General features: G+C 38.1%; 1 protein-coding gene across 3 annotated transcripts in view; it reads left to right on the top strand.

The window, feature by feature from the left end:
• The window catches only part of PKNOX1 (PBX/knotted 1 homeobox 1), a 52,675-nt gene extending 24,911 nt beyond the window's left edge, over positions 1 to 27,764 (top strand). For 2 of the 3 annotated variants that reach the window (XM_086765858.1, XM_086765868.1), the window contains 7 exons: positions 6,968 to 7,138; positions 9,699 to 9,798; positions 10,802 to 10,899; positions 13,317 to 13,445; positions 14,460 to 14,536; positions 16,186 to 16,358; positions 17,354 to 27,764. In XM_086765858.1, the coding sequence (XP_086621984.1) occupies positions 6,968 to 7,138; positions 9,699 to 9,798; positions 10,802 to 10,899; positions 13,317 to 13,445; positions 14,460 to 14,536; positions 16,186 to 16,358; positions 17,354 to 17,565 (960 nt within the window). In that variant the 3' untranslated portion in view covers positions 17,566 to 27,764. The remainder of the gene's footprint in view (positions 1 to 6,967; positions 7,139 to 9,698; positions 9,799 to 10,801; positions 10,900 to 13,316; positions 13,446 to 14,459; positions 14,537 to 16,185; positions 16,359 to 17,353) is intronic. The other variant, XM_086765877.1, reaches the window with a different exon arrangement.
• The last annotated feature ends 45 nt before the right edge of the window (positions 27,765 to 27,809 follow it).

A 27,809-nucleotide genomic window follows, 5' to 3' on the forward strand; every position in this document is an offset into this window, starting at 1 on the left:
TTTGTCAGGGGCAATGAGCAGAAGAGCAGAAGAATTTCTGTCAAGTTGTGAAATAGCTCGTATGGTTTTCAGCTTCCTTCAGCTTTGAAATACTGGTGCTTGCACAGAGAAAGCTGTAGCTGGGCAGTTTTTCTGTCTATATACATTTTTATATAGGTTAAAAATATCTTTTTGGCAGAGAGGGATTCTAATATTGTGCACCTTTGTTATGTCTTCTGTTCTTGCTGTCCCTCCCTTTTTAACTCTAATGTTAAACCAAAAATTCACTTGAAAGGGGAAGCTAGTGAAGACAGAAGGGTGGAGCAGGTGGGCCAGACAACTACTTGCTTTCCACCTGTACTCTTATCTAATCCCAGCAGAGTCAAACAAATAAGGTGTAAATGCTTGCTCAGTAGCAATCATTCAACTTGGAGACAGAGCTAAACTGAGATGAATTTAACATTACAGTACTATAAAGAGCCAAATTCAAGTCCTACCAAGTCTTGCCTACAGTAAGGAAATTGGCTACTAATTCAGCTGTTTCAGTTTTTTCTTTTACTTCTTTTGGAAGTGGTGTGCAGAACTCAACTACACTGCACAGTTTTTGTAACGGAGCTTAAATTGCTTCAAAACAGCAGGCTCCATACTGCCTATAGGCTAATTAACTAGATAACAGAAATTTCGAAGGGTCACAGATACTGATTGCAGGGCCTCTTACAATCCTGGCAGTGTTTCACGTTACGAAATGCCTTGAATATTCCAAAGGAAAAGTTTGGTTTTTATCCAGATGACCAGAGAATGTTAATCTGGACGGCACAGGCGTTTGATGAGTTTGACCAGTAATGAAGTTCATTAAGAGCAGTATAAGGTTGTTCTAACTTGAGTAGCTCTTAGTAAGCGACGGTCTAGATTACCTTGTTACTTTGGTATTATGGTTCCCATTCTAAATTAATTGGATTTCCTGCATTAGTAGTATAAAGGATTTCAGCAGTGGGAAATACAGGTGGCATCCACCTGAAACTTAATTTTAAGGGTATCCTTATATTGCTAAGCCTGGCCTGTAAACCAAGTTTCAGTCCTGCTTCATTATCTAGATGGAGGGATTCTGTTTTTTCTAGTTAACCACTCCAGCAGTGTCAGTTGGTGATCTTGAAGCAGCATGGCAAAGGGTTATAGTCAACACAGAAATAGTGTTACTAGGCCTTCTACTTTTGCAGAGTCTTTCCCAAGTCTGACTTTGTCAGACACATTGTCAAAATAGGGTGTTTGCAGTGAAGTGGATGAGAACTTTTCTGTAAATATTGGTGGCTTCTGGATCGGGTCAGAACTTTGGTGTTAGGCTTCAGCATATTTAGAACAGCGAGAATTTCTCAGAAGAGACTGTAGAATTTGAGAAGAGGTGGGAAAAATGTAATTTTCTTGTGGAAGGTTTTTTTGGTTAAATGAATTTTTGATACTCTACTCTGAACAATGGAACAGGTTGCCCAGAGAGGTGGTGGATGCCCCATCCCTGGAAACGGTCAAGGCCAGGTTGGATGAGGCTCTGAGAAACCTGATCTGGTCGAAGATGTCCCTAATCCTTGCATGGACCAGATGACCTTTGAAGGTCCCTTCCAACCCTAACCATTCTATGATTCTATGAAATGACCTGGATTAAGCATTTTTAAAATATATTTATTGCTATGTTCCTATTCTTTTTCTGTATGTGCATTCATGTAATAGAGTCAGCAATGGTTTGTGTTAAAAAAACCCTCAAAATTACATTATGGCTTCCCTGAACCATGAGATTTCAGTTGTTTTCTCTTTCTTTGTCTGAGAGGTGTATAAGGTGCCTCTTTACCTTCCAAGGAAGAGCGTATTGCAGGAAAATGCAAAGTTCAAGTCTAAGATCCATTGAAACAATACTGAGAAGATTCTGTGCTGGCTCCTGGACAGATTTTATCAGCTTGCTTTGAGATGTAGGAAGTCGTTCTAGGTGTGTCTTTACTTTTAATGAAGATTCATCTTCCAGTCAGAAGAGGTAGTTGTCTTTGGACTGAAACTCTCTCAGGAGTTTCCTGTAGTACATAAACAAAGTGGCTTTTCTCTGGTAGTTACGCGTTTGCTTGCTGCAAACAGAAGTTTGAAACTTCCCTTCCAACTTCACTGGCTCTGACCACACAGGCTAGACTATTCAAAGAGGTAAGAGAGAGTGGTACAAGATTATGATTTTTTGCAGTGCATACTTAGCTCTTATGGCACAGCATATTATTGGAGCCAGAATTGTCCTCATATCTTGGAATGTCTTCTACAGGTTTCTTCTGTTTTTTGACAGTTTTGTTCTGTGTTCTGATTGTTGGTCACTCATGCTGTCTCTGTCTCCATTGGTCTTCTCTGAACTTGATGTAAGTGCTGATTAGCTGCAAGAAGTGCTGCAGATTTCCCCTTTTCAAATCTTAGTCCCTGTGGCAAGGAAGTGGAAGATGAAGGTTGTGGTCATGTTTTACTTACTAGACTGGAAGCGTGCGTTCTTTCCCAGAGCTTTAACTTCCTCCGTGTCTTTTTGGATTGTTACTTTGCATCCACCTTAGTCCTTATATCAAGCATTAGAACCAGAAGAGATGTATTTGCTGTTAAGAATCAGATCTTGGTGGTCTGTATTGCTAGCCAGAGGTTCCCAAGTACACATGCTTCTTTCTGAAAGTGCGCTTGGCTGTGTCCTTATAACATGGAGTATCATCTGTTGGAGCACCTTACCCTTTGCCCCCTTTACCCTTTCTTTTACCCACTTCTCTTTATTCTCCATTAGTATCCTTTTCTGCTTGGAACTTACACAGATGGGTTCCTCCATGTCTAAGAAGTTGTTCAGCATGAGTTTTGCAGATAATTTTTAGAGCTTTCACAGATTACATTATGTCTTAAGACATTCAGTATATAATGCTTCTTTGTGGCTCACTGTTAGCTCAGCTGCTGCAGAAACATTATGTTGCCTCAGGATGGTTCCTACCTCTTGTGCAGCCTCTCTTCAGAGTAGATGGGTGGCTTTTTTAATTCTCTCACATTCATAGGACCATAGGCTGATTCAGGTTGGTTTACAAGTTCAAGAGGTCTGTAGTCAAACCTCGTGAACAAAGCAGGGTCAACTGTGAAGTCAGAGCAGATTACTTATGGCCTTATCAAGTCTAGAAACAAAACAAACAGCAGATGTTAAATACACTCTCACTTTTGTATTTGAACAGGACACTGCCTTTTTTGAAGACCCCCGAGTTTTTTGTTTCGTTTGGGGTAAGGATTTTTGGTTCAGTACCCTCTTCTCAAAGACTATTCTATTGAATTTTTAGTTACATCAGGAAAAGTTGTACTGGTGGTGAAGCTAGCTGATGTCATTTGAATATTCTTGACTGAACAAGCCGTGCTTTTCTATTTCTGAAAAGTCTTCTTACTATTGTAATGTGCAGAACTGTCTCATAAACCTCTAGTCCTACTCTTCCTAGCTATGTCTCGTAGCTGGGAACTCAAAATAGGGGAAAGAGATTATCAAATCGAAGCAAATGAAAACAAAATACCGCCTCTTGCAGAGTTAGTGTTCTTCCCCTGAAGACCTAAATCACTCTGGAAGGATTTGTTCAGGAAGGTAGGTGAGCTGTGAATGTATGTATTTTAGTTGTTTTTTTTGCAAAAGAGAAGAGTAATTTTAGTGAGAAGATTACTTGTCAGTGTGTGCAGATTCTTTCATATATGTTGTCCACATATATATTTGCTATATGCTTATGCTATGTGCCCTGAAATCCGTAAGAAATTGTGGGTATGTGTTTATGATAAACAAAGGTGAGCTGGTAGTGCATAGTCTGTTCTATGCGCTTTGCACCATGTGCTTAAGGCACTGCAAAGAAAGGACACAGGCACAATCTAAATTATTAGGGCTAAAGACGTCTCCAGCTTTAATATTTATACATGAATATGCTCTGGATAGCAGTTTTAGCAGGAACTGGACGTTTTTCCATAATCTTTCTTTCTCTGCTTAGTAGTTTTCCATTATCTTTATTTACAACAGTTTCCGCAATATACATGTATCTCATGTTTACTTCCGTCTTTGTGCATATCTCTGAAATGATGCTCCTGGTTTATTTCTCTGCTGAAAAGGCTGAATCAATTGGGTTATAAAAATTCTTTGTTCTGTGGCATATTCTACTCAGTAGCGCTAAATAACAAAACCATGGTGGTTGTAGATTTTTAAGGTATGCCTTTTAATAACACAGGAATGAAATATTACTGCTGTTGCTATCTGTCTGGAAACATTTATTTGTACTGCCTTTGTTCAACAAGAGTGGTTTTTGTCAAGAGCTTGACTTTTTTTTGTTTTGGTTGGTTTGGTTTTTTTTTTTTCATTTAGTTTCAAGGAAAAGACTTCTGCCAACAAATTTAAGTTTCTTCCACCCATGCTGCAGAGAGCAGGAGCCATATGGCCGTGATTAGTGTAGCTGTAAATGAGTAAATAAGTCCTGGTGACAAGCATGGCATATTTACAAAGTTTTGCTTGCCTTCCTATCCACAGTCGCGCAGCTTCCTGTAAGAGTAGTGTGACTGTGTGTGGCTCTGCAGAAACCTGAGTAGTGTTACTAATTCTTTGTTTATGGTTAATTTTGACTTTAATTCAGTTTTCACTTCGAGTGTCAGCCATCAATTTGAAACTAAATTTAAGCTGAAGAGAAGACTTTTATTTTTCCTCCAAACAAATGCTGATAAATAAATAATATAAATATGAGTAATGATTTAAGAAAACAAAACAAAACAACCTCCTGACTCAGCAAAACTAATCACTAATACAATCAAATATTATGTGCCTAAAAGCATATTTTTGTACCTCAGTTTTAGCTGAATATTTAAAGCATTCACTAGTATATGTGCTCTGTGTTGGTCTACCACACATGACAAATTTTATAATTTAAGCTTTTTTTGTCTCTGAAACTCTTTTGGCTTTTGCAGTATTAGAGAACAGTTGTTAATAATTCTGAAAGGAGCAGAATATATTTAAACAGAGATGACCTTTGTTTTGTGGTAAAATCTAGTTAAAGTTGCATAGTTTTAACTTAGCTGTGTTTAAAGGTACTTAAACACAGTTTAAACAGCAACTACTCCTGAGGGCTGTTTTAGAATACTGCTGTTTTATATACTTCAGCGCTAAGCCATTGCGTGTATTATTTCAAAGGCTTTTCGTGTCATAGGTCATAAGAGTTACCAGATTTTTAATTTGGATCAACTGCCGCAAGTCTACAGCTCAGATTTTTCTGCAGCTGTGCTTTTAAAGATATATGGGTTGTGGGTTTTTTTGTTGGTTTGGTTTTTTTTTTCTTTCTAGCCCTGAAAAGGGATAAGATTTCCTTTCTTGTTACCACTTCATCGTTTTTCTCTCATTTATTTTGACGTAAAATTGTCTACACTAAGTGAGTGTCATACAACTGGAATACCTTCTACTGAAAAACCAGGGAAAAGATCTGTCACAATGAAAGCTAAAGTCATCATGGTGGAGAGGGGAGCACGCCCAGAAGTTTGCCTGACTTGATCTCCTTCAAGTGCTTTGAACAAAGGCAACTTCAGCCTGTTAGAAGTAATAAGGGGATTAGTTAGCAAGCTGTCATTCTGGTCATTGAATTCTGTGCTCTGGCCAGGTAAATGACCTTTTGTATAGGACAGATTTTTCCAGATAATGCTAAAATCGAGCTCTGCGCTATGTTTCAAAATCATAATCTATTCAGTGTCATAAAACTGAAGGATATTTTTCTCTGAGATCTAGCATAGCGAGTAAATGTTGGGAATGGCACACGGTATAAAAAAATCAAGTAATTAATTACTTTGCCAATGTGTTATGTAGATATTTGAATGTCCTGGATTTCTTACTGCTTTATGAAAATTTAGACCATCTGGATTTGGTTTAAGCTTTTGGTCTTCTGCCATGACCCTTACAATCTCCTAAGCTATTTTTATGCAGTATGTAATACCATTAGCTGTCCAAGCTTACAAGCCTTTTTCTTGCAGTAAGTATGATAAGTATTCTTGTCACATACATATCTCCTGTACTTCAATTTTTTGTCTCAACATGGTTTTGTTATTGCATTTAGTGCTTTGTATTTAATGGTTTATATTTCAGAAACAGTCTCCTCACTGAAAGTTCTTACAAGATTTTACCCCAGAGTTGTTAATCTTTGACATACTATCGTAGAGGAACTTCAAAGCTCTAGGACTGAAGAACTGTTTGATTACATTAAGCTTTGTTGAACAGTGTGACAAACTTTGGGACTTCTTTATTCTGATTTTATAGAAAAAGAAAAGCTATTGGTTTTTTGTTATAGGTGAGATGGCAGGCCGTTTCCTGTACCTTTCACCCTCCCTAGCAATCTGTGTGACAAATTTATGCTGAGTCACAGAAGGGTCTTCTCAGGGTACCTCAAATTCATCTATACAATTTCATTTTCTTGGGTCAGGGTGTAATGTGGAGCTGAACCTGGTATTTCTAATACGTAGCTCAAGACAATTGTTGCTTACCAAGCCTGTTCCAGCTACGCTTTCCTAAGAGTATGTGTGGGTGGGATTACTTTCCTTCACTTTCAGTCTTGTGTGGTGTATGACTCGGGCTTACATGATGGGGGATAAAGATCACATGTACATGCAGGCTCATTCTGTGCTCCATGTACACCTTAACTATGCTCTGTCTTCCTAATGTGTCACATGTGGCAGAAACAAAGATTATATTGTTGTCATGTTTTGTTCCCCCTGTATGGTAGTTTACTTATGCAGTGGACTGATACAGGTTTTGTATGCAAACATATTCCTTTCCCATTTCAGGAGCATAATGATCAGCTAGAGAGCTCTAATCAACACCTAGCAGTTAGTAACTTTAATTGTATGGTCTTTGTTACTGGAAAGTAGTGTTTACCTAAATCTCATATTAAATATTTTTAAAATTAACAGTTATCTTGTTTTTAATTTTTTTTTCCAATTCTGTCCTTAGATGGTAAAAGCAATCCAAGTTCTACGTATCCATCTGCTCGAGCTAGAAAAGGTTAATGAACTCTGCAAGGATTTCTGTAGTCGTTACATTGCCTGCCTGAAGACAAAAATGAACAGTGAAACTCTATTAAGTGGAGAGCCCGGAAGTCCTTATTCACCTGTGCAATCTCAGGTGTGTTTCAAATACAGTCAAATGTATTTTTGCTTAGATTTCCTTAGGAGGATATATCTATGCTTCTATTGCTATTAGTTCGCAAATAGTTTCTGCCATTTCTTTCACTTTCTCAAAATTGTTTATTAAGAATAGAAAGAGCTGTATTTTTTGTGCACACCTGTGTGCCACTGCCTGGTGGACAAATTAGTTGAAATGTGCCAGAATACAGTCCCTTTTTTTATCTGTCTTCCTTTTATGATTTTCCCTCAGTTCAGCAAATGGAGATCTTCAGAATAGCCTGGACTTGCTATTTTCTTGGAAAGAGGCTAGGAAACAGAATAAAGAAGGTCTCCTTCATCTAGTCTGCTTCATTAAAATATTGAGATGTCTGATACTTTTTATAGACAATCTGTATTCGGGAACAAATAAACAATGTCTGATCGATTATAGTTGCAGTATTTGGAACGTGTGGCACCTGGGGTAACTCTGTAGTTATGAACAGTACCCATTTCTACATATGAACCTCAGCTTATATATTGTTCATATTACATAAATGCAATGACCAATTGCATTTTTTGTAGTAAATTTGAGTAATTGTAGTTAATTAACAACAGTTAGTATGTAGTGGTTCATGCTTCTGCTGGTAGATGCCGGAAAGTGAGCCCTGCCAAGCACCTACTAGGTATGTAGTCTTGGGGGATGGTCCTTCTCTGACTTACTATTTGATGCTATTCTGAAAAGCCTCAGTGACTTCTAAACTTCACTATCTGGACTGCTTACTTAGGTTTTGGTATCTGCAAGGGTGGAAAGTACAGCCTAAAATCAGACAAAAACAACTTTTAAAAGATATCTTTTGTATGGCTGTTACAGTCTTCTGTAGAGACAGGATGAACTGAATTTTGCATTGGTAATAGGCTTTATTCATACATATTAAGGAATGTGTAAGAGTTTGCATGGTCAGGGTTGAGTAAGAACTATCCTAAGAAGAATAAAACATATTGGGCATTTTGAATAGTTAATTTATTATTTTGAAATTGAAGGAATTAAGGTAGTAACTAAAATTCTAAAGCTTTGATGCTTGAAACAACAGCATCAACAGTCCATTTCATCTGTCCTTTTTCCCTTGTCATAGTTCAGCCCTGATCAGGACCAGACTACGCAGTCTCTCTCTCACTCCCCCCACCTTCCGAGAGAACAGGGAGAGAAAATATAAGGAAAAACGGCTCGAGGTTTGAGATAAGGACAGGGAGAAATCCTTAAAGTTACCGTCACGGGCAAAACAGACTTGACTTGGGGAAAACTATTCATTTATTACTACTAACAGCAGGATAATGAGACAGAGAACAAGATAACCTCCCCCCACCCCTCCCTCTTCCCGAGCTTAATATTATCTCTACTACCTTCCCCTCCCAAGCGGCACAGGGGGGAAGAGGGAATGGGGGTTGTGGTCAGTTCATCACATGTTGTTTCATGCCGCTGCTTCATGGTTGGGGGAAGAACTCCTCACATTCCTCCCCTGCTCCGTTGTGGGGTCCCACCCCTACGCCACAGTCCTTTGTGGAACTGCTCCGGCGTGGGTCATCTCTTCCATGGGTGCAGTCCCTCTAGAACAGCTGTCCCAGCGGGCCCTCCATGGGCCACAGCTGCCTTCAGGCATCCACCTCCCCTGGTGCGGGGTCCTTCACGGGCTCCAAGTGGATCTCTGCCCCTCTGTGGACCTCCATGGGCTGCAGGGGGACAACCTGCTCCACCATGGTCGTCACCACAGGCTGCAGGGGAATCTTGGCCAGGAGCCGCATTACTCCTCCCCCTCCTTCTTCACTGACCTTGGCGTCTGCAGCCGTTCCTCACAACAGGCTGGTAGATGTCTCTCAGGATCTTTTTTACATCTTATTCACTTCTCATCTCCTCTCCACTTCTTGCAGCCAGGCCGGACCGAGTTGGGCCCAGTCGGCTGCCCGGCGGGAGGCCAGAGGGTGAGGCCTGCAAGGCCCATGAGGCTTGCGCCTCCCCCTCTCTGCCCCCCGCTCAGCTGCTTCACATCTTCTCCTCCTTTTTTTTCTGTTTTCCCATTCTTAAATACGGCAGAGGCGTTATCACGAGACATTCTGCTACCAATCAGCTCGGCCTTGGCCAGCAGTGGGTCCGCCCTAGGCCTGGCCAAGTCCACTGAACAAAGGGGAGCAACTTCTAGCAGTTTCCTACAGAAGCTCCCACCTTAGGCCCCCCCCTACTAAACAAAACCACGACATCCCTTGTGCCGTTGGAAACTGTTTCTCTTAGTATTTATATACTTTGAGTCATTTCTCTCCTAAAATTTCTCAAGATAGTTTTATGTCTTTTCTAACAGTTGGTTTCATGAAGGTTTTCAAAGGTAATGGCTGGTGATAATGAGAAAGTTAATTCAGGTAATGATGAACCTCTAATGAAGTCTCTTTCTCTTTGAAGTTAATCCTGTGATTAAACACCAAATGTGTTTTTAAAGCCAAAATTACACAACCATGCTTTATCTCCCTAAAAAAAAAATAATGAAAACACTTAAAAAAAAATGCAAACAACTAATTGTTTTATTTTCTAGCAAATTCCAAGTGCCATCGCAGGCACACTCAGTCCCCAAGGGATTATGGTGCCAGCATCAGCATTGCAGCAGGGAAATGTAACTATGGCAACAGTAGCAGGTATGACACAGGAAAAAACTGGCACGTTGCTCTTTCATTTTGGTTTCTTTTATAGTTGTTTACAAAAAAATGCAGAAATACTTTTAAAAATATGTTTTAACTCTAATACTTGAAAAGTTCTTATAATACAATCGAGTGCCTTACTGGTTTCTGAATGTTTGTTTAATTTCTGTCTGTACCAAGTATGCATATGTGAGTGAAGGTTACATATATTAAGAGATCTTTCTGTGCAACCCTACTTCTGTTAAAAGACATTTCAGAGACTGGGATGTTTTACTTTCCGCCCCCCAGAACAAGAATTCTGTTTGACAAAAACATGCATTACCTAAAATATTGCGCTTACTATCTATCTCATTCTCTATGGAGTCTGGAATCACACTTACAAGTCTGTGAAATCTTTGCTGTCCAGTTCTACTGTTGTATGGAGATGACATTTGAATTGAAATGTTTTGTCTTGCTTCTAAGCAAGCTTTTAAAACAAACAGAAAAAAAAACCCCTTCTCTACAAATGCAACAAAACAATGCGGTCTGCTGCTACAGCATAAACTTATCCTGAGACACAATATGTGCTTTGTGGCTTTTGTGCCCAGGACCCCTATGCATTCACCAAGATTCTGTCACCTTAGTTGACTCAAACGTCTAGATGTCGCCCAGCTGACTGCCCTAACCAGTTGACACACATAGGTGTTGTTTTGGTGTTGTGCCCCTTGTTGGCTGAAGAGTTAGCTCAGTTAAAACAAAACAATGAACTATTTTATAGCCTGATCGTCATGGAATTTTCCTCTGAAAATAGATTTAGAATGCCTAAAATACAGGGAAATATAATCAGATTTCATACAGATTTTAGTGTAGCAAAGAGCACATCTTACTTACTAGAAAAGAATAGTTGATACATTCTCAAAACCGTAGTATTGTCTACAGTGCTGATATGTTTGTGTTTAAAGAGAATAATATTTGAAGGACTTTTACTTAGCTATAATCTTTGTTGCTGTTCTGTTTTAAGGGGGGACAGTATATCAGCCAGTCACTGTGGTCACTCCCCAAGGCCAAGTAGTGACACAAGCACTGTCACCTGGGACTATTCGGATCCAGAACTCTCAGGTTTGTTTTAAGGGCTTCACTGAATAGTACTCTGGGTTGAAATAAATCTCACTGGTTTCAAGAGTTTTGGTTTAAATTTGACACACTGGCAGAATAAGCTGTGTGTGCTACACATAGTAACTACTGTAAAATTAATGCGAGCACTGCTATAGAAGTTACAAGTTGTGTAACATGGCATAAGGTCCCAGACAGGTCTCCCTTGCCATGACAGGTCATCATAGTTCCTATTTGTTAAATTTCTTTTTTTTTTTTTTTTGCTGATGGCAGAGCAGTATAGGTACATGGATTTAAGAAGAAATTTAATAAACACCACCCCCAAACCCAACAAACACCCCCCTGCCCCCAACAAAGGAACCCTCTGAATTAACAGACACTTTTTCAGTAATTGAAACTTTTCTAATTGTTGAACTAGGTTTATGGATGGATAGATTTACTACGTTGCATTATGGTGCCACACTGCTGTTGTCAGAAATTTGATTTTATCATGATGGCAGCCACTAGTATTGTAAAACTGTATGTTATTTCGAAATTTATGTACGTTGAGAAGCATTTTGCCGTAAAACCTTCAAAATACTCAGTTGAGGCTATGGGAGAAGCTCACATTGGGCTCATTGTATCACACCCTAAAACATGAGGGCCAGCACTCTCTTTTAGGGGAGGCTCTTAAGAGTTGGATTTGGAAAGCTCAAAGAAACAACTAAGGGAAAGGAAACATGAAATCTAGACCATCTTCAGTTGCGGAAAACCTTGCTAGCTTTCTCTTGGAGCAGGAAGTGGTAAATAAAATCTTACAGGAATCCAGATTCAAATAAAAATGTGAACAAGGAGCTACCATCTCCGCAGCATAAAATTTGTTGGTAATCACTGACTCAGTCTTCTCTTCTTCCTTCTTCTGACCTTCCAACTGAAAAAGTATGCTTAGAGTATTCTTTTTATTGGCAGTATAGCGTATGTACTTGCCTGTATTCTTCCCTAGAATGCATGCAGTTCTGTCTTCAGATACCTTTCAGAAAGAAATTTGTAAAATTACTCTCCTAGACTGAAGTGTTTTTGAAGAAAAATGCTATTTATACCTCTGATGGGAAAAAAATGCTGAGTGGAGAATAATGCCTGTAGCCTATAAACAAAAACAAAAGAAAATAGGACTGGGCCTCCTATATATATCTGTATCTGTGGCTACTCTTGATGTTAGTAGGGATCTTCAGACCCTACGTACACATAGATTTGGACCTGTATTCCTTGTCACCCGTAGGAAATGCTTCTTCAAGTTCTTCTTTTTCAGTGTTACAGAATGCTGTGGAGATAGGGGAAAAATACTGAGAGCGCGCTATTGGAAGTTCATTATAAAGCCTCCATATACAAGCAGATTATTTAGACATAACATAACAAAACATAATTTTGGCAATAGAAGTGTGTTCCAAATACTTATTTGTTGTAATTTCATAGCTTAAACAAACCTCATTTAAAACTTGTTTCATGCAGGACATAGACATAATGACTAGCTTGAAGAAATTGCTCCGTATTGTCTGAAAAACCTGATTTAGAATGATTTCAATTATAATTGTCTGAAATATAGTCTCCTATGCAATTTACATGCTGCTACTTCTAATCTCTGCGTAAGCATTTAAGAATGTGTTTCCCAATGTTCAGATAACTGTTATGTATATGATTTGATGTATCTATAGGAAGTGCAAAAGAAAGCAAAAGTGAGAAAGAAATATGAACCTTTAGGAAAGTAGTAAGAGTGTTTTAAAATGAATGAAGGGTTCTGCTGCAGATATCTTCTTGCTCTTTGAGCATTCAGATGCATTTATTTAGCAGGATTTTTAGTATCTTTGTTTGCAACTCTAGCATAATAATTCATTTTACTTTTAAGTCCTTCATATAAGTCTTAAATCAGTGCTGTTTTAGAGTTGTTTATGTTTGCACACAGTGAATACATTCAGCATTGTGTTTTTCAGTTGCTCTTCACATGTGCAAGTGACTACACAGGGAGACAAGGCAATCTGATCCCTAGGGTAATGTAGATTAGTACAGAGGATCATTAACCTGATGTGTGCTACATAGGTGGATTGTATTCTAAATTGTAGTAAATCAACATTTGGGTAATTGTCACAAGGTCACATACAGAGCCTGATAACAGCTGTAATTCTTAAAACAGAAGTTTTAAGAAAGGAAATGTGAAAACTGTAGAAACCTGATACAGCATTTTTCCTGGATAACAACATTTTTGAATGCTATTGTAGGAGAGCTGCTATTATAAGTCTTCCCTAGCAAATTAAGTAGCTTTTTATAATTTGCATGCCTCAAGACTAATTTATTTTCATGCCTTCTATAAATGAGTCATTCATACATTTATACAGGATACTGCTATTACAATGTTAACTGCCTTATTTCTTCTAAAATTATATGTGCAGCTTCAGTTGCAATTAAACCAAGATCTAGGCATCTTGCATCAAGATGATGGCTCATCAAAAAATAAAAGAGGAGTTCTTCCCAAGCACGCTACAAATGTGATGAGATCTTGGCTTTTTCAGCACATAGGGGTAAGGACTGAACATGATCAGGAGTCACAGGTTTTTATGTAACTCTTTTATGTGGTCTCTTATGATTTTGCTTCATAAAGAAGGTGAATTTATTCTGTTGTCATTTGTGGAATCTCAATTCAGTTTTCCCTGAAGTCATTTGGAGTAGTTCAACAGTCTAATGTCATTTGATTTTATTATTATTTTAATAAATATGTTATATTTGTACCTCATGATCTTAATAAACATTGTTAAAAGGGATCTTTCTTCATTTATTTGTGTTGAGAACTTAATGCACTCTACACCCTGGTTCATGGCACAAAGAAAAATAGTTCCATCTGTGTTTTGTGGGGCTTTTTCTGGAGAGGAGAATTTCAAATTTTCTGGCTTTATTTCCTTTCCACAGTCCTTCTAATGTGTACCAAGTGTGTTACTATCTACTTGTGCTTTCAGTAGAATGCGTTCCCTTTGCATAAATCCTTATCCTGAAAGGATAAATGGGCCTCAAATTTTATCACGATGTTTAGTTGATTGGTACTTTCTTTTACAACTATTTTACAACAGACAGATGATACAGAGGAAACAGCATGTATGCTTCTTACGTTACATACACTCTCTTCATCAGTTTAGTTCAGAGTAGCTTTATTTATCTAGAAAATGCTTGTCAGTATTCTCATATGACATTGCCTTTAGACAGCATAACTAATCAGATCTTATCACATGCTGTGTTGCCCAGGGATCACGCTGTTTAATAAAGACTGTCAGCCATGAGAAGCCTTTTCTTTTGAATTACACATCAGCAGTTTAATGGTATCATATACACTTCAAGGATAAAATCAGTTTTGTGTAGTAAAGCACTCTTTCTTAAATTATTTTTATCTGTGCAAGTTTGTAAGGTTCTAAAGTTTATTTTTTAACGAGTCAGATGGTCTTAATCTGTCAGTTTAATCAGTTGTAATAAAGGAGTCCTTTTGTTTGATGAGGAGATGAAACAAGCTTATGCCTTTTTTTTGTTTGCTTTTTTGTCCTGCGTAGCATCCATATCCAACGGAGGATGAGAAAAAACAGATTGCAGCACAAACAAATCTGACACTACTCCAGGTTAACAATTGGTAAGAGCAAAAAACTCTTGCTTAGTGTATGTCGTTGTCTCCACGTGCTTACAACATAGAGAAATAGTTAAGAATATTACTTGGACATCTGGAGTTGAATTTACTGTTCTACATATGTTACAAATTATGTATAAAATACAAGAATTATGCACTGATTCACAAGCATATTATTTTTATATACGTAAGATGTAATCATAGTTGTGCCACTTAAATTATATAAGAACTCCAGAAGACTTTGCAACATTAAGGAATTACATTCTGTTCCATTGCTGAAAGAGATGGAAGTACTCTCATGTCTCTTCTGCAAGTAAAGAAATTGAAGTTTAAAGGCATTTAGTGACCTGAAGCTCTGAAAAGTGTTGTCTCGTAATCATGGTTGCAAATGTTTAAGAAGTTACTGTCAACAGATAATCATTCTGCTCTTGGTTCAAAGGATGCTATCCTCTGAGCAATGATGTCTGAATGGAGAGTGTCAGTACCTCAACTACCCTAGTTCATGGTTCCACATGTGTTAGCATGTCTTGTCTTCATTAGAGTTCTAACATAATACACCTGCCCCTGCAGAAGAGAGGAGTGAGCCGACGTGCATCCTGTCCTGCTTGTGGTATTGATTCCTAAAATTATTGTGGCCAAGTCCAACAGGGCTCTTCCTCAGACTTCAAAGATGACACTGGCTACATGGCTGCAGCGGGGTTCAGGGGGAAATGCTCAAGATAGTGGCAGTACGCTATTCCAAAAGTGGAACAGTGTAACAATGCCTGCTACTAGTACGTGGTAGTAATGGACCTCTGTGGCACTGGGATCCAGTTAATGTCTCTGCAAAGCATTGCATTACATTATGTGGACCTGCCAGCTGCACCCTGCTTCCTTCCGTTCCAACTAAAGATGGGTCCTCGATGTGTTTTGTCAGATTTAGCAAGGGTTGCTATCCTCAGTCACAAGTCCTTGCCACAGCTAATTACGTTGAAATTTATTCAGTTAACTGCCGGTAGCTAAGTGAGACATGACTTACTTAAGGATTTTCTTGTTCACTAGCAGAAAGGGGAAGGGCAGCATTTTGTATGCTAAAGTAAACAAGTGAAAATCAAGGAACGAAAAGGAATTGGGAAAGATCTGAAAAATATGTTTGCCGTTGTCTCCTGGATGAGGAACCGGACCTTGGAAAGCTGGGGAGCCTATAAAATAAGTAATGCAGGAGCTTAAGGAAGTAAATGAAACCAGACCAAACAAACTAGAGAAGGCAGGGGCTAGATTTTAGGTGAACGCTAATGAGAGGGAATATCAGCTTTCTGAGCTGGGCTGTCAGCAAGTTTTCTGGTGCTTAGTTTTTAATAAGATCTTGAAATGTACATCTGTCATGCTGTCTGGAGAATTTCCCTCTCTCAGGTGTGGGGAAAAAATGCTGCTAGCAGCAAAATGATGACAGAAGTACTTTGTTAGCTAGTTTGCCAAAATCAAAGGATGCCAGTGTTCTGGGAGGAGTTCTACACATTAAAAAGAATGTCAAGCCAAGCTGGTAGGGAGAAGATTTTATATTACTTTTTTTTTTTTTTTTTTTTCAATTCCTTACAGCATACTTTGTGAATCTGAGAGAGAGAGAATTTACAGGTGACTGGTCATAAGTACTTCTTGCCTTTGATTGTGTTTAGGTTTATCAATGCTAGAAGGCGAATTCTTCAGCCAATGCTGGATTCCAGTTGTTCTGAAACTCCAAAAACAAAGAAGAAAACAGCTCAGAACCGACCAGTTCAGAGGTTCTGGCCTGATTCCATTGCCTCAGGAGTTGCTCAGCAGCAATCTAACGAGCTCACAATGTCTGATGGTAAGGAGAACTGGCTAAACCACAGATAATACAGTTAATTCCTCTGTAACGGGGAAATTAAGGGGTTTATACCTTTGGGGGAAGGGGAACTTCTTGATACTTCAGTATAAATGTGTTTTTATTCTGGAAAAACATAACAGAAATAAATTGATTTTTCCCTTTTAAAAATTTTTCTGTGTTTTGGGGGGATATTTTATTGGAATTTATGTTGAGAGACTGTTGCTTTTTTTTTTTTTTTTCCCCAAAAAAAGTTATGAAACAACAGAACAAAGGTTAGATGTGCATCTACGTTCTCTCAGTACGAGTACGCATGTCAGTTGCATTCTGTTTGAGTAGCAATATTGGACTGCAGTTTCAGTTTCATGACTCCCCATCACATTCACATTCCTTTTGCTCTGCTGGAGGACCTGAGCATCTGCAGTTCTATATATGCCTGGTGTGTCTCAGGTTGAACATTGAGAATCAGAGAAATGCAGTAGAGCCTCCAAAGACTTTGACTGAAGTAACTTCCTTAGCATCAGATCAAACAAATAGATTCAATTTAAGAAAGAGAAATAACTCTCAGAACCATCCTTTCTGTCCTGCCACCTCTTACTTTATTACTTTCCACTTTGTAGCAACTTTTCCCTCAGCCTCTGCTGGATCTGGCACCAGCTTTATCCATTTAAGTCACCTTGACACTCTCTATGAACACTCACATTTTTCTGCAGTGAATTAAGTCAGAATAATTTGCAAAAATAGTCTTGTGATGACTTGATTGGAGAATTGCTGTAATGGGTGTCTGAAACACAGCTAGGTTTAAGATTCCTGGCCAACTTAATTCTGACGTTTCCGGATATTTAAGTGTTTTGGCAACCTATATAGCTTTTACTTTAATTTAGTTCCTTAAGTTTTCTTCCTGTTGATTAGAAACAAACTCTGTTATTTATAACTATGTATTACTTAAAGTTAGAAACCAAGAAAGATGCTAAAGTACTACAATTCTGCTTCTCCAGGTGCTGTTGTAACAATTACAGCTCCCGTCAACATGAATGTAGACAGTCTCCAGTCTTTGTCATCCGATGGTGCTACTTTGGCTGTTCAGCAAGTTATGATGGCAGGGCAAAGCGAGGATGAGTCTGTAGACAGCGGTGAAGATGATGGAGGAGACCTCTCAACAACAAATATCAGTGGGCTGGTCTTGGATAACAGCGATTCTCTGCAGTAGGAAGCAAGAGTGTGTGACAAAATGTTTAGGAAAAAGAATGAACTGACTGACTGTTTTTATAGTTTGCACAGCAAACATTTTACACAAGTTTTATTTCTAATATGTTTTGTATGTAGATATAGAAGGGTGCACTTTTTTGTATTTCATAGTAAGCTTAAAGAGTGTTTTTGCAGGTGCAGCAACTTCTTTCAAATGTGTTTTTTTTTTCATTTATTTTCCTTTTCTTATTTCAGAAAATTATGTCTAGTAGTATAAAGAACCACATAAGCACCCCTTTGTTCTATGAATTGGAAGTGCTGCAATTTCTAAACAATTATGCAGATTTAGTTCGTGCTGTTATTTAACCCAGCTCTTGATGGGCAGATGATGTAAATTTAAAGCATGTGACACTAGCGTGTGGATCTTGATCATTAAGTTAAATGCATATATTTGAAAGATGCTTCTGCACCTTAAAAACTGCTAGTCTGAGGTGGACAGCAACACACATAAAAAGAAAAAGTTGATGTGTGATTCAGTAGCGAATGTATGGCAATTTAAATAAGTTTAGTTTCTCTCATAGTCCGTGAGCCTGTTTATCATTTGCTATAAAAACTCCTATTTTTACCTTGCTGGGGTTATTGGATAAAAAATATTTTTATAAATTCACTAGGAATTGGGATGACGACTGTATTAAGCAGGAGGGGGAAAAAAAAAAAAGAATTTCCAGAGGGGAAAAATAAATGTTTAGTATTCCTATTTGGAAGGTCTGAAAACTGACCCAATTTAATAAACAAGCCTACGCTAGCATTCTATGATTCTCAGCTATCCCACGGTGATATATTATATTTGATAATAGCATAAGAAGGGCCCACTGTTTGATGGGATTTTGATAGTAAAACATTGATTTATATTATGTGTAAACTGATATTCAAATTGCATTACCTCTGTATCGTGACTTGTATCTGAAGATATTTGCTAAATGAGTATTCAGGTAAGTAAATTCAAATACCCACAATTTTCCAGTTATTAGAGAAATTTAACGGTTTATAGTTTGTACAACTGAATCTGAAAATTGAAAAGTCTACTATACAGTCATGAATTCTGCTATCACTCTGCTATTTTATTGCATTTGAAATATTTTCCCCTAATACAAAAAGAAATATAACTTATGGATTTATATAAAACTTCTTTAAATCTGAAGGTTACTACTAGAATATACAGCAGGCTTTATTAGAGTAGAAAATCCTTGTGTGTCATTTAAAAACAAAGAGCTAGTGATGAGAATATTTTGGGGTTTTGGTTGTTTTTTGTTGGTTTGGTTTTTTTTTTTTTTTGTGGTAACAGTTCATTTCTTTTTTTTTCCCCGAAGTTTGGAGTCTGTGTCTGTCTTATCCATGAACACTTATTTTTGGAACTTTGTATTTCCTGTTTTTAAGTGCAAATAACAGACTCCAAGAGTCTCATGGTATGATCAATGTCCTCTTTTCCCCCTGTCCATTTATCAAAATGTTTGGTTAGATCAAAGCCATAACTTCCTTCTGGTTTAGACCAAATCTAGTTGCATTTCTAATGTGACAGGGAAAAGAATATTAGATTTTAGAATCTTTGGACATTGTATTTGAACAAAGCTCTTTGACAGATGCAAATATTTAATTGAATACTTAATTTTTGCTTCACAGAACACTCAGACGTGTGCTTAGGTCCCATTGATTTCAGTAGGATTAACACATATACTTTTTGACATGCTTAAATGGTTGGAAGCTAGTCTTTAGAGGTTGTCTTCCAAGGCAAGTATAAGTTGGTATGAAGAAGAACTTCTGAGAGAAATGTCAGTAGCATTGGCATGCATACATGGAGAATAATACTAATTTTCAATGACTGGTAGCTAGTTTGAAAAATTGACGTTGGGTTTTACTCAACACAAGTGATGTTTCTGCTATGACTTTCACTTATTCCTGGCTGAGGATCTTGCTTCCTAGTTCAAATGCTGTAGTGATCTACTCCAGCTGGAGTAGTAATTTCTGAAGGACCTGTTTTCTCCTAACTTATCTGCTTTGCCGCTAATGTGCCATGTTTGTTAAAGAGCATAGTAAAATGAATAATGAAAGATGAAATTAGGAAGACTTTGACATAGTGTAACTATTTCAAAGGCTATTGTCAAATCCAGTTTGACCCCGAAACATTTAAAAAGACAGATACCATGTACAAATCATGCTCCTTTGGAAACATTTAACCTACTGCTCCTACAAAGGATACCTGAGATTACTAGAACTAAGAGACAGAGTCTACGTTTTTCTTTTTAGTTGCTTTTGATTTAACTCCAAAAGTGCTTCATCACCCCCACAATTTCCATTACATAGTAGCTTATATTTGTCAGTTTATTTGGGGTTTTTATTCCGCCACCCTTGTTTGTATTTAATAATGCATTAATCCTTGTGCTTTTAGCACGTAGGCAGATCAGTAGTCTACTTCTCAGTGTGTACAGGCCCATGGACAAATACGTGCTTTGCCAAATGAGCCTGTGCTGGAGGAACAGGCCATTTCTCACTTTCTCTTTTCCCTCCCTGACTGGTTGTTGCTGCCTCAGATCTACCAACAGAGCTTTCACCAGCCTGCTTTGAGGTAGTCTAGGAAGCAGCTCAGCCAGCAGATCTGTTGGGGTAGCGAGTAGCCAGCAGTGAAGGGAAGGGTAAACCAAAACGGGCAAAAACGTCTGTAGTTTGGAGATAATGTGGCAATGGGTATTTGCCCACACCTCAAAACTATGAGAACTGAAATCTTAACAATAGAGAAGATATTAAAACAATTTAATATCTGTACAGCTGGCTGGAAGAGGGCTCAGGAGTATGTAGTTTATGTGCCACTTGGAACTCAATTGGAAACAACCAGGCATCAGGGTTTGCAAACTTCTGAAAATTTATTTTTCAGAGAGAAACCGTTATCTGGTTAGCCTTTTTATCCCCCCCCCCCCCTTACCTACAGCAGAAGTTTTATTCTTCTGAAATATTTGCAACCTTGTCTTCAGCTAGTTTATCAATACTTGGAACGTGAAGTTGACAGAATTTACTGTGAAGGGGGAAATATGCAATAGTTTTACTGTCAAATTAGAAACTTAAAAACATTGGGACATGAATTCCTAAGGTGGAAGAGGCTTTACCAATGTCATCAAAAGTATTGCTTAACATAGGGAACTCAATCCTTTTCTTTTAATTCAGGGAGAATTGTGTACTGGGTATGAACTGCATAGAAGTGCTTGTTCCTTTCATGGTTTTTTTTTTGTTTTTTTTTTTTTTTAAATCCTTTTTACTGTGTAAGAAAGATTGGTGGTTTAAGCAAAGCATCGCTATTCAGGAAAGGTATGTGTTTACCTTAGTTCAAAAGTCTTTATAGGGAACTTAACTTTAAACCCATGTGTAATTCCACCTCACCCCCAATTAAAGTCATATTCTTATGCAGTAGAACTAATTTGTTTTTAAATCAATGTAATTCTTCTGCAATTATCAGTATTGAAACTTGTAAATTTTTTCAACATAATCTAGATCATTAACCCAAAACAGGGTTCTCAGTCCAATTTTTCCAAGATTTCTGTAACAGGTAAAGTAATTTTCCATTGTTCTTTAACTTTAGAAACAATGCATTTTGGTAAATCAATTCCAGATTGGTCAGGATATATTTTTAAGTGACTGTTACAAAGAAATAATCATATTGGAAAAGATTTAATATCAAGAGGCATGGCTCTGGCTTCGCAGAGTTTCCTCAGTCTGGACACTGGGTCAAAGTTGAGTCCTGCTGACTTCAGGGGAACTCCGTAAGGCTGCATGTTAGGCTGCATTTACCTGCAAGAGAATTGGCTCCTTGTTCTGGTCCCTGATCACTATTAGGAACCTTTTGGAGAGCTTCCAACTTTACCTTGCCTGCATACCTAGGTTTTCTTCCAGTGGGAACCAGGGTGTGGATGAAGGGCTTACAAAGGCAGGAATTCATGTTGATTTGGTGTGCACCACGTATTGTTTTGATGTTCAAAATATGGCCAGAAGGCAGACCTGCACTGAGGAATTACAGTTCCTAGTTCCTGTGTTTTAAAAGTAGCTTCAGGTTTATGGATATGCTAGTGGAGTAGGACCATAGAGACTTAATGCATGAATAATATATCTGTTTCTCTGTTCACATGGAAACAGAATTGGAAGGCAGTTCAGCTTCCTGACTTTATTAACTTGATAGTCCAAAGGATGAAACAAAGCCTTTCCAAGGGATGGTAGTTTCATAAAACCATTAGAGTTGTGGCACTTAAACACATTAAAAACACAAAACACCTTGGCATTTTGAAAAATTGGAACACGTGTTTAATTGTAATCAAAGTCGAAGCTGAGTTGTCTTGGGAGAAAAAAATGAATAACGATTTGTCTATGCAAGACAAATGTCAAAAAAGTGTGTGAATTAGCCATTTTGAGGTGCTGTATTGTTACTGTCTTTCAGACTTCTGTTACTTGATTAGTCTTTTAAACTTTTCAGCCTTATATTCAGCTTAGTTTTTGAAGTTGAATGGGCAAAATGTCATTCTGAAGTCCTGTTGGAAATGTAACTAACCTTCATTCCCTCATGAGAATCTTGCATGTTAAACAATTAAATGAAATGTTTTGGTTTCCTAATAATATATTCAAACTCTCGCCACCTCCTAAAAACAGAGCATAGCCATGAAAATGCAGATGTAATTGTAGTGTGCAAATGATCAAATCATCAGCCTTGTGCTGAATACGCTTTGCTCTTTACTGTTCAGTGTAGCTGGACAGTAAAGCAGGTTGGTTTTGACAAACTCAGACACAGTGTGAGTTCCTTCCCTCCCTACCCTTGGCATGCTAAGCTCCTTCAGATAGGTTTTGGGTTGTTTAATTTTTAAGGCCTAAAGTAGCTTGATCATCCAGTGTAAAATGTAGTGAAATTGGCACTAATGTGCTTTTAAGTGATTGCCCAGATTATGTTATTTGTTCATTCTTGTCACCTGGAAATAGAAAATCTGTTCCTTTTCTGTGACTTAGTTCTTCAGGACCTGCTGAGTGATCACAGCTGTTTTTGCCAGAGAAAAGCAAGGTGTGAGAAAACAGTGAAATGCCTTACCAGCCTTGTGGACTACTATAAAGATACTGACTTCATATTAACAGAATCCAGTGTTTTCAGGTCCTGACAGAAGTCGCCCATAAATCTTTCCATGGGTTAGCAACATTTGGTCTATACAATTGACAATCTTTAAAATGTGAACCCTGTGACTTTTTTTTCTTGGTTGTTAAGGGATTTTAAAGGAACTGATCTACCAAGGGATAAAATTAAAAACCAGAATATGCTTCATGGATTATTTATTTTTACACTACTGTTCTCTGTGAACTGAAAAAAAGCACATTTTTAAAGCAAAGCATTTTCATTACTTTAACATTAACAGTATTGTTTGGCTGAAAGACAAGTATGTTTTTAAGAAATCCTGAGCGTAGTTTCAAAGTAGTTAACCAGTTTTTGGCCAGGGATAATCCTTGGCCTTTTACTTTGTTTGGATTTTCTTGTTTATGCAAATGAAAAAAAAAAGTTTACTAGTTCCTACCAGTAAGGGAATTTTTATTACACTTTGTAATGTAGAAGCTGCTTTGATGAAAGAATTAGCAGGTAAATAGTCCATGATGTGTGTGACTTTGGGGTTATATGTTGTTTCAAAATTGTTTATTAAAATGGCATGGACATAAAATCTTCAGTAATGGTTCCAAGCATATACGGTAGCAACTTATTTGAAAAGACTTCCCCTGTGCAAGTCCCATGTGTTAACTTGTTTAGCCAGATACACTGTAATGTATATGTAAAATTACCACATTCTCCAAGATCAGAAATCTTGAGGAAATGAGCAGCCTTTTTATTACAAGATAATATTCCTTTCTAGCAAGAAACTCAAACTTGTATCATCCAGGTGTATGAGTCTTACTCAGCAAAGACGAAGACAGACGTGAGTGCTCTGAAGATAAGATGTACTTGGCACTGAAGCATTATTTATTCCTACTCTTGCTTCCCCAGCATTTGGCAGGGTGACATCCAAGCGTGATTCCCAAACAGTACAGCCCTGAGCTGGTACACCTGGCTGAAGGGGTTGTGTGTGACTGTACCAGCTATAGCTGGTACAGCCTTGTGGTGCTGTGCCAAGAAAATAATCTTTTTACAGTTGTTCTTTTTTTTTTTTACTTATTCCAGAACATGTCCTGAAGGATTTTGGATCATATTTTGTTTTTAAAGGCTTAATCTGTGATTAACTGAGCAGTACGTATTCTAGACACAGAAATATTTGATCATTTCTTTGTCTGAAGTTAGAAGAGTGCCTGAGTAGGCTGAGTAACTCCTGGTGGTATCATTGGAAATAGTTTTAACTCCACTGCTGCCAGAGAGCAATTTTTTTTCCTTAATCTGAAGAGAATAAGAAACCAAACAAGCAAACAAAAATACAACCTGTAAAGGAGATTATTTGACCTAAATTGTGTCCAGAATAGCATATTCCTACTCTGTTGGTTTCAGATTCTCCTGAAAGATGAATCACCTTCTTCAAGAAGGCATTACAGGAATTAGAAGCCTGATTACCTTTGTGCAGCACCTGTTTACAACACAGTAATCCTTTAGTATCCAACTTAGGGCTGTTTCTAAATACCCCCCCCCCCTTTGTAGAAAACAAGAGCAATATCCTCAATGCTAAAACACGGGAAAATAAACTCCACAGGCAGTGTAGAGTGAGGATTCTGCAAAAAGTAGCAGATAAGGCTGGGACACATACTAGGTACTGCATTATTTATTCAAAATCCATATTTAAATTCAATCAAGTTCAGAGTGTGCAAAGTATGCAGGATTAAGGCTGTGGTATATTTAAAAAAACAAATTTAGGGAAAAAAAAACATTTAGATACCCTGCTAAAAGCAATGTGACCTTTGTAGGTCAGGTTTGGCTTGTCTTCCTCTTGCAACTAAGATGTGATCTAGAACTTATGAAGTAATCAGATAAAATCTCCTATGGATATTTATCTTCTCTGTTGGTTTTTGGACTTTTGTGCCACTACTAGCACAAGTTGGAGGATGAGGCCCTTTGAGCTACTCCTGACTGTTATTCCCTGCACACACTTTGTTAACTTGATCACTGAATCCTAAATATAGAGTGGTGCATATACTAAATGTGAATGTGGCAATACTATTTAATTTGGAGACTATTTTTTTTTTTGCTAAGATACAAGCATTTTTTAACTTAGATTTTTAATAGTCATGAAAAATATGCAGTTTGTACTGAAGAAATTAGTGACTGACTTTTATGCTGTTTTTGCTGTGCCTACCCCCCACCACTGCAACCTTTCACGATGAGCTACAAACTGCAGAGACTCCTTGATGTCTCAGCGTTCATCAAATTATGTTTACTATGTATTTCTGCGTAGCTCAATCTGTAACCTTGTTTGGTCTTTCAGATTTAAACGGCTTACCTTCAGCAGAGGCTGGCACACAGAAAAGACAAAGGAACTTAATTAGATGTGTGTTTACACGAGCAAAATCAATTACTGTGCAGGTACTGATTTTTCTAAGTTACTGAGGAGTATAGATGGTTCCATGGCTGAGATCCAAATTAAGGCCAGGAAGAGAGGAGAGAGTGTTTCTGTTACTGGTGTCTCACTGTATTTTTATATTAGAACAAGAGGGATTTTATTTTATTTTATTTTATTTTTTAAATCCACAAAAGGACTGTTTTGCACAGCTGCTTCTGATTAACTTCTCAACTCAGTACTGTAGCTGGATTGAGACCTGAAAGCTCTTGAAAAATTTAAGGAGCAGCATCAAATGAGACTCAGAGATTTTGAGGAACCAGGTGGGCATTTGTTAGGTAATACCTGTGCTGCCTTTTCACCTTTTCAGATGCTGGGGGAAACACAACTCCTGACTCACTTGTAAAAGCAGTGAGACTTCAAGCAGCTACAGAAAAAAAAAATAATTTTCCTCTGAGATCCTTCATTCGGCTTTCAAACAACTGGTTTTGTATTCCTGATTTTTTTTTCCCCCTCCCCCCTTCCTTTCTTTGAAAGCTGGCAATAATTAATCCTTGATTACATACCCTAGACTGTTTCTGTGTCTCTTGAGCTTTTGAACTGTGAATAGCACTGAATAATGACTCCGCAAATCACTCCAAGATTCAAAGCCAGCTTTGCTGGAAAAAGTCCAGCAACTTTACAGAACTCGGTCGTGGATGCTGCTGTGAATGCAGCATTGGAATGGTAACTAAAAACAAGCTGTCCTTCGCATAGATGAACAACATTTAAGTTAAATCACTTTAGACCTAAAACAATTTGTACATTCTTTTCCCCAATGAATGTCTGTCACTTTTGTCACGTACATGCTTTTATATAATGTTTGTCTTTGCCCCAGTAAAAGATCTTAGGCATAGAAATGTGTGTGTTTTAATACTCTGCATCACAAAATATGCATATCTTAGGGAAACATGCAACCCCCCTCCCTATTAAATCATGCAAATCCTTAATTTAAAGAAATTACACTCAATAAATGGTCAGAAAAATCCACTTCTGTTTTAAATTTCGGAAGGAAAATACATACTGAATCAAGTGTGCTTATTTTGAGTTTACCCTGAAACTCCTGACCAGTAAGTCCCTCCTCTTAATGCAGCCCCTTCCTTGCTGTTCTGCAGTTTTGAGTAAGATAACCTGTGTCAGCTCCTCTGCTCTTCCCAGAGGACATCTATTTTAAATGCCAAATCTATATTTTTGGTTCCCCCTCCCACACACACAGAAGGGAAGACTCTTATTTGTAACACAACATCAAACAGTTGGGACTTCTCTTTCTACCAAACAGTATTTGCAATTTCTTCTAAAATACCTCCATGATTTTTCACCATGGTATTGAACCAAAGTAATATGGGAAGAAGTCCCATTTAAAAAAAATCTGCTTCAGCGCAATGTCCTGGTGGAGGTTAACTTTTACTTCATAATATTCTTCTTTTTATGTTGACCCAATCACATTTGTGTGTGCAAGTTTAGTTCTTATCCTTGTGCCCTTTGCTGGTTAATACATTGCCATGCCAGTAGGCGTGTCAGCGCAACTGCATGCACTTAAAATTTCCTGTGAGGAACATGTTCAAAAGATAGTGTCAAATTTTACCCCTCACTCTGCCCCCAAATTTCAAAGAAAAATTATTTATAGTATTTCTAGACTATTTGTTGTATTTCTACTATTTCTTGTAGTCAAACCATTACCAACACTCAGCGGGTATGGTTTAGTTAAATTAGGGAATCCTCTAGGAAACCTCTGTCATATTCTCATCCATCCTGATCAGAAATCAAAGGTGTGGCATCTGCCACAGGATCAGGATTTCTGATAATTTAAGAGCATAATGCCTAGACAAAATGACAGGCAGCCATTCCCCTAAAACCACGCTTTACAGACGCAGGCTGGGGGAGCGGAGCAGCAGGGATGCTAAAGCTGTTTGCTAAACCGCCCATAAGGAATTCGCTGCTTCTGGCAGGGTATCAGAAAAGGTAGGACTTGGGCAAGCACTTTAACTTCTTGGCACTGGGTGTAGTTGTGCTGAAAGGACACCTCCTAATGGGCTTTTACTCATTAATCCTTTACCCTAACATTTTACAGCTTCATGAGACAGGAACTGAAGTCCTGTCTCATGAAGCTGTAGGTCCTTTAATTGTGTTAAAAGGACCGATGCCCAAAACGTGGTTCTATTTAAGTCAATGATTAAATCATGAATACAATGCAGAAAGGCCCTGTGAGTACCACAAATAACTAAGCAGCAGTAATGATCTTTTTCAAAGTTAGCAGACACCAAAGAAAGATGACAAACACCCCCTCCCCCCCAGACTTGATTGTGCTATATGTAAAATGAGTTATTTTTAGGAGCTGCAAATTTCAGCTTCTGACTCCATTTTCAGGGCTCGTTTCAGGAGGTACAAGAGTCCGTGTGCTGCTTTGCACTGAAGAAACACGTACGGCTCCTTGCCTGCAAACACGTGCCTGGCTGTGATGCAAAATTGCAGTGACAGTGTGAAGGAGTAGTCGTGAAACTACAGGAAAATCTGACCTAGAAAGCTATAATTAACAATAGCAGCAGTACTGCATCCAAAAACGTAGACAAGGACGGGGGTGATTAATATCGGAGAATGCAGGACAACACCCGTTCAAAGAAAGCATGCTAAAAACAGAGACGTTAAACTTAAGTGAATACTTTCTGACAACTGAACGGTGTGT

This window comes from Chlamydotis macqueenii, chromosome 1 (assembly GCF_036417535.1).
Source record: "Chlamydotis macqueenii isolate bChlMac1 chromosome 1, bChlMac1.mat, whole genome shotgun sequence".
NCBI classification, from domain to species: Eukaryota; Metazoa; Chordata; class Aves; order Otidiformes; family Otididae; genus Chlamydotis; species Chlamydotis macqueenii.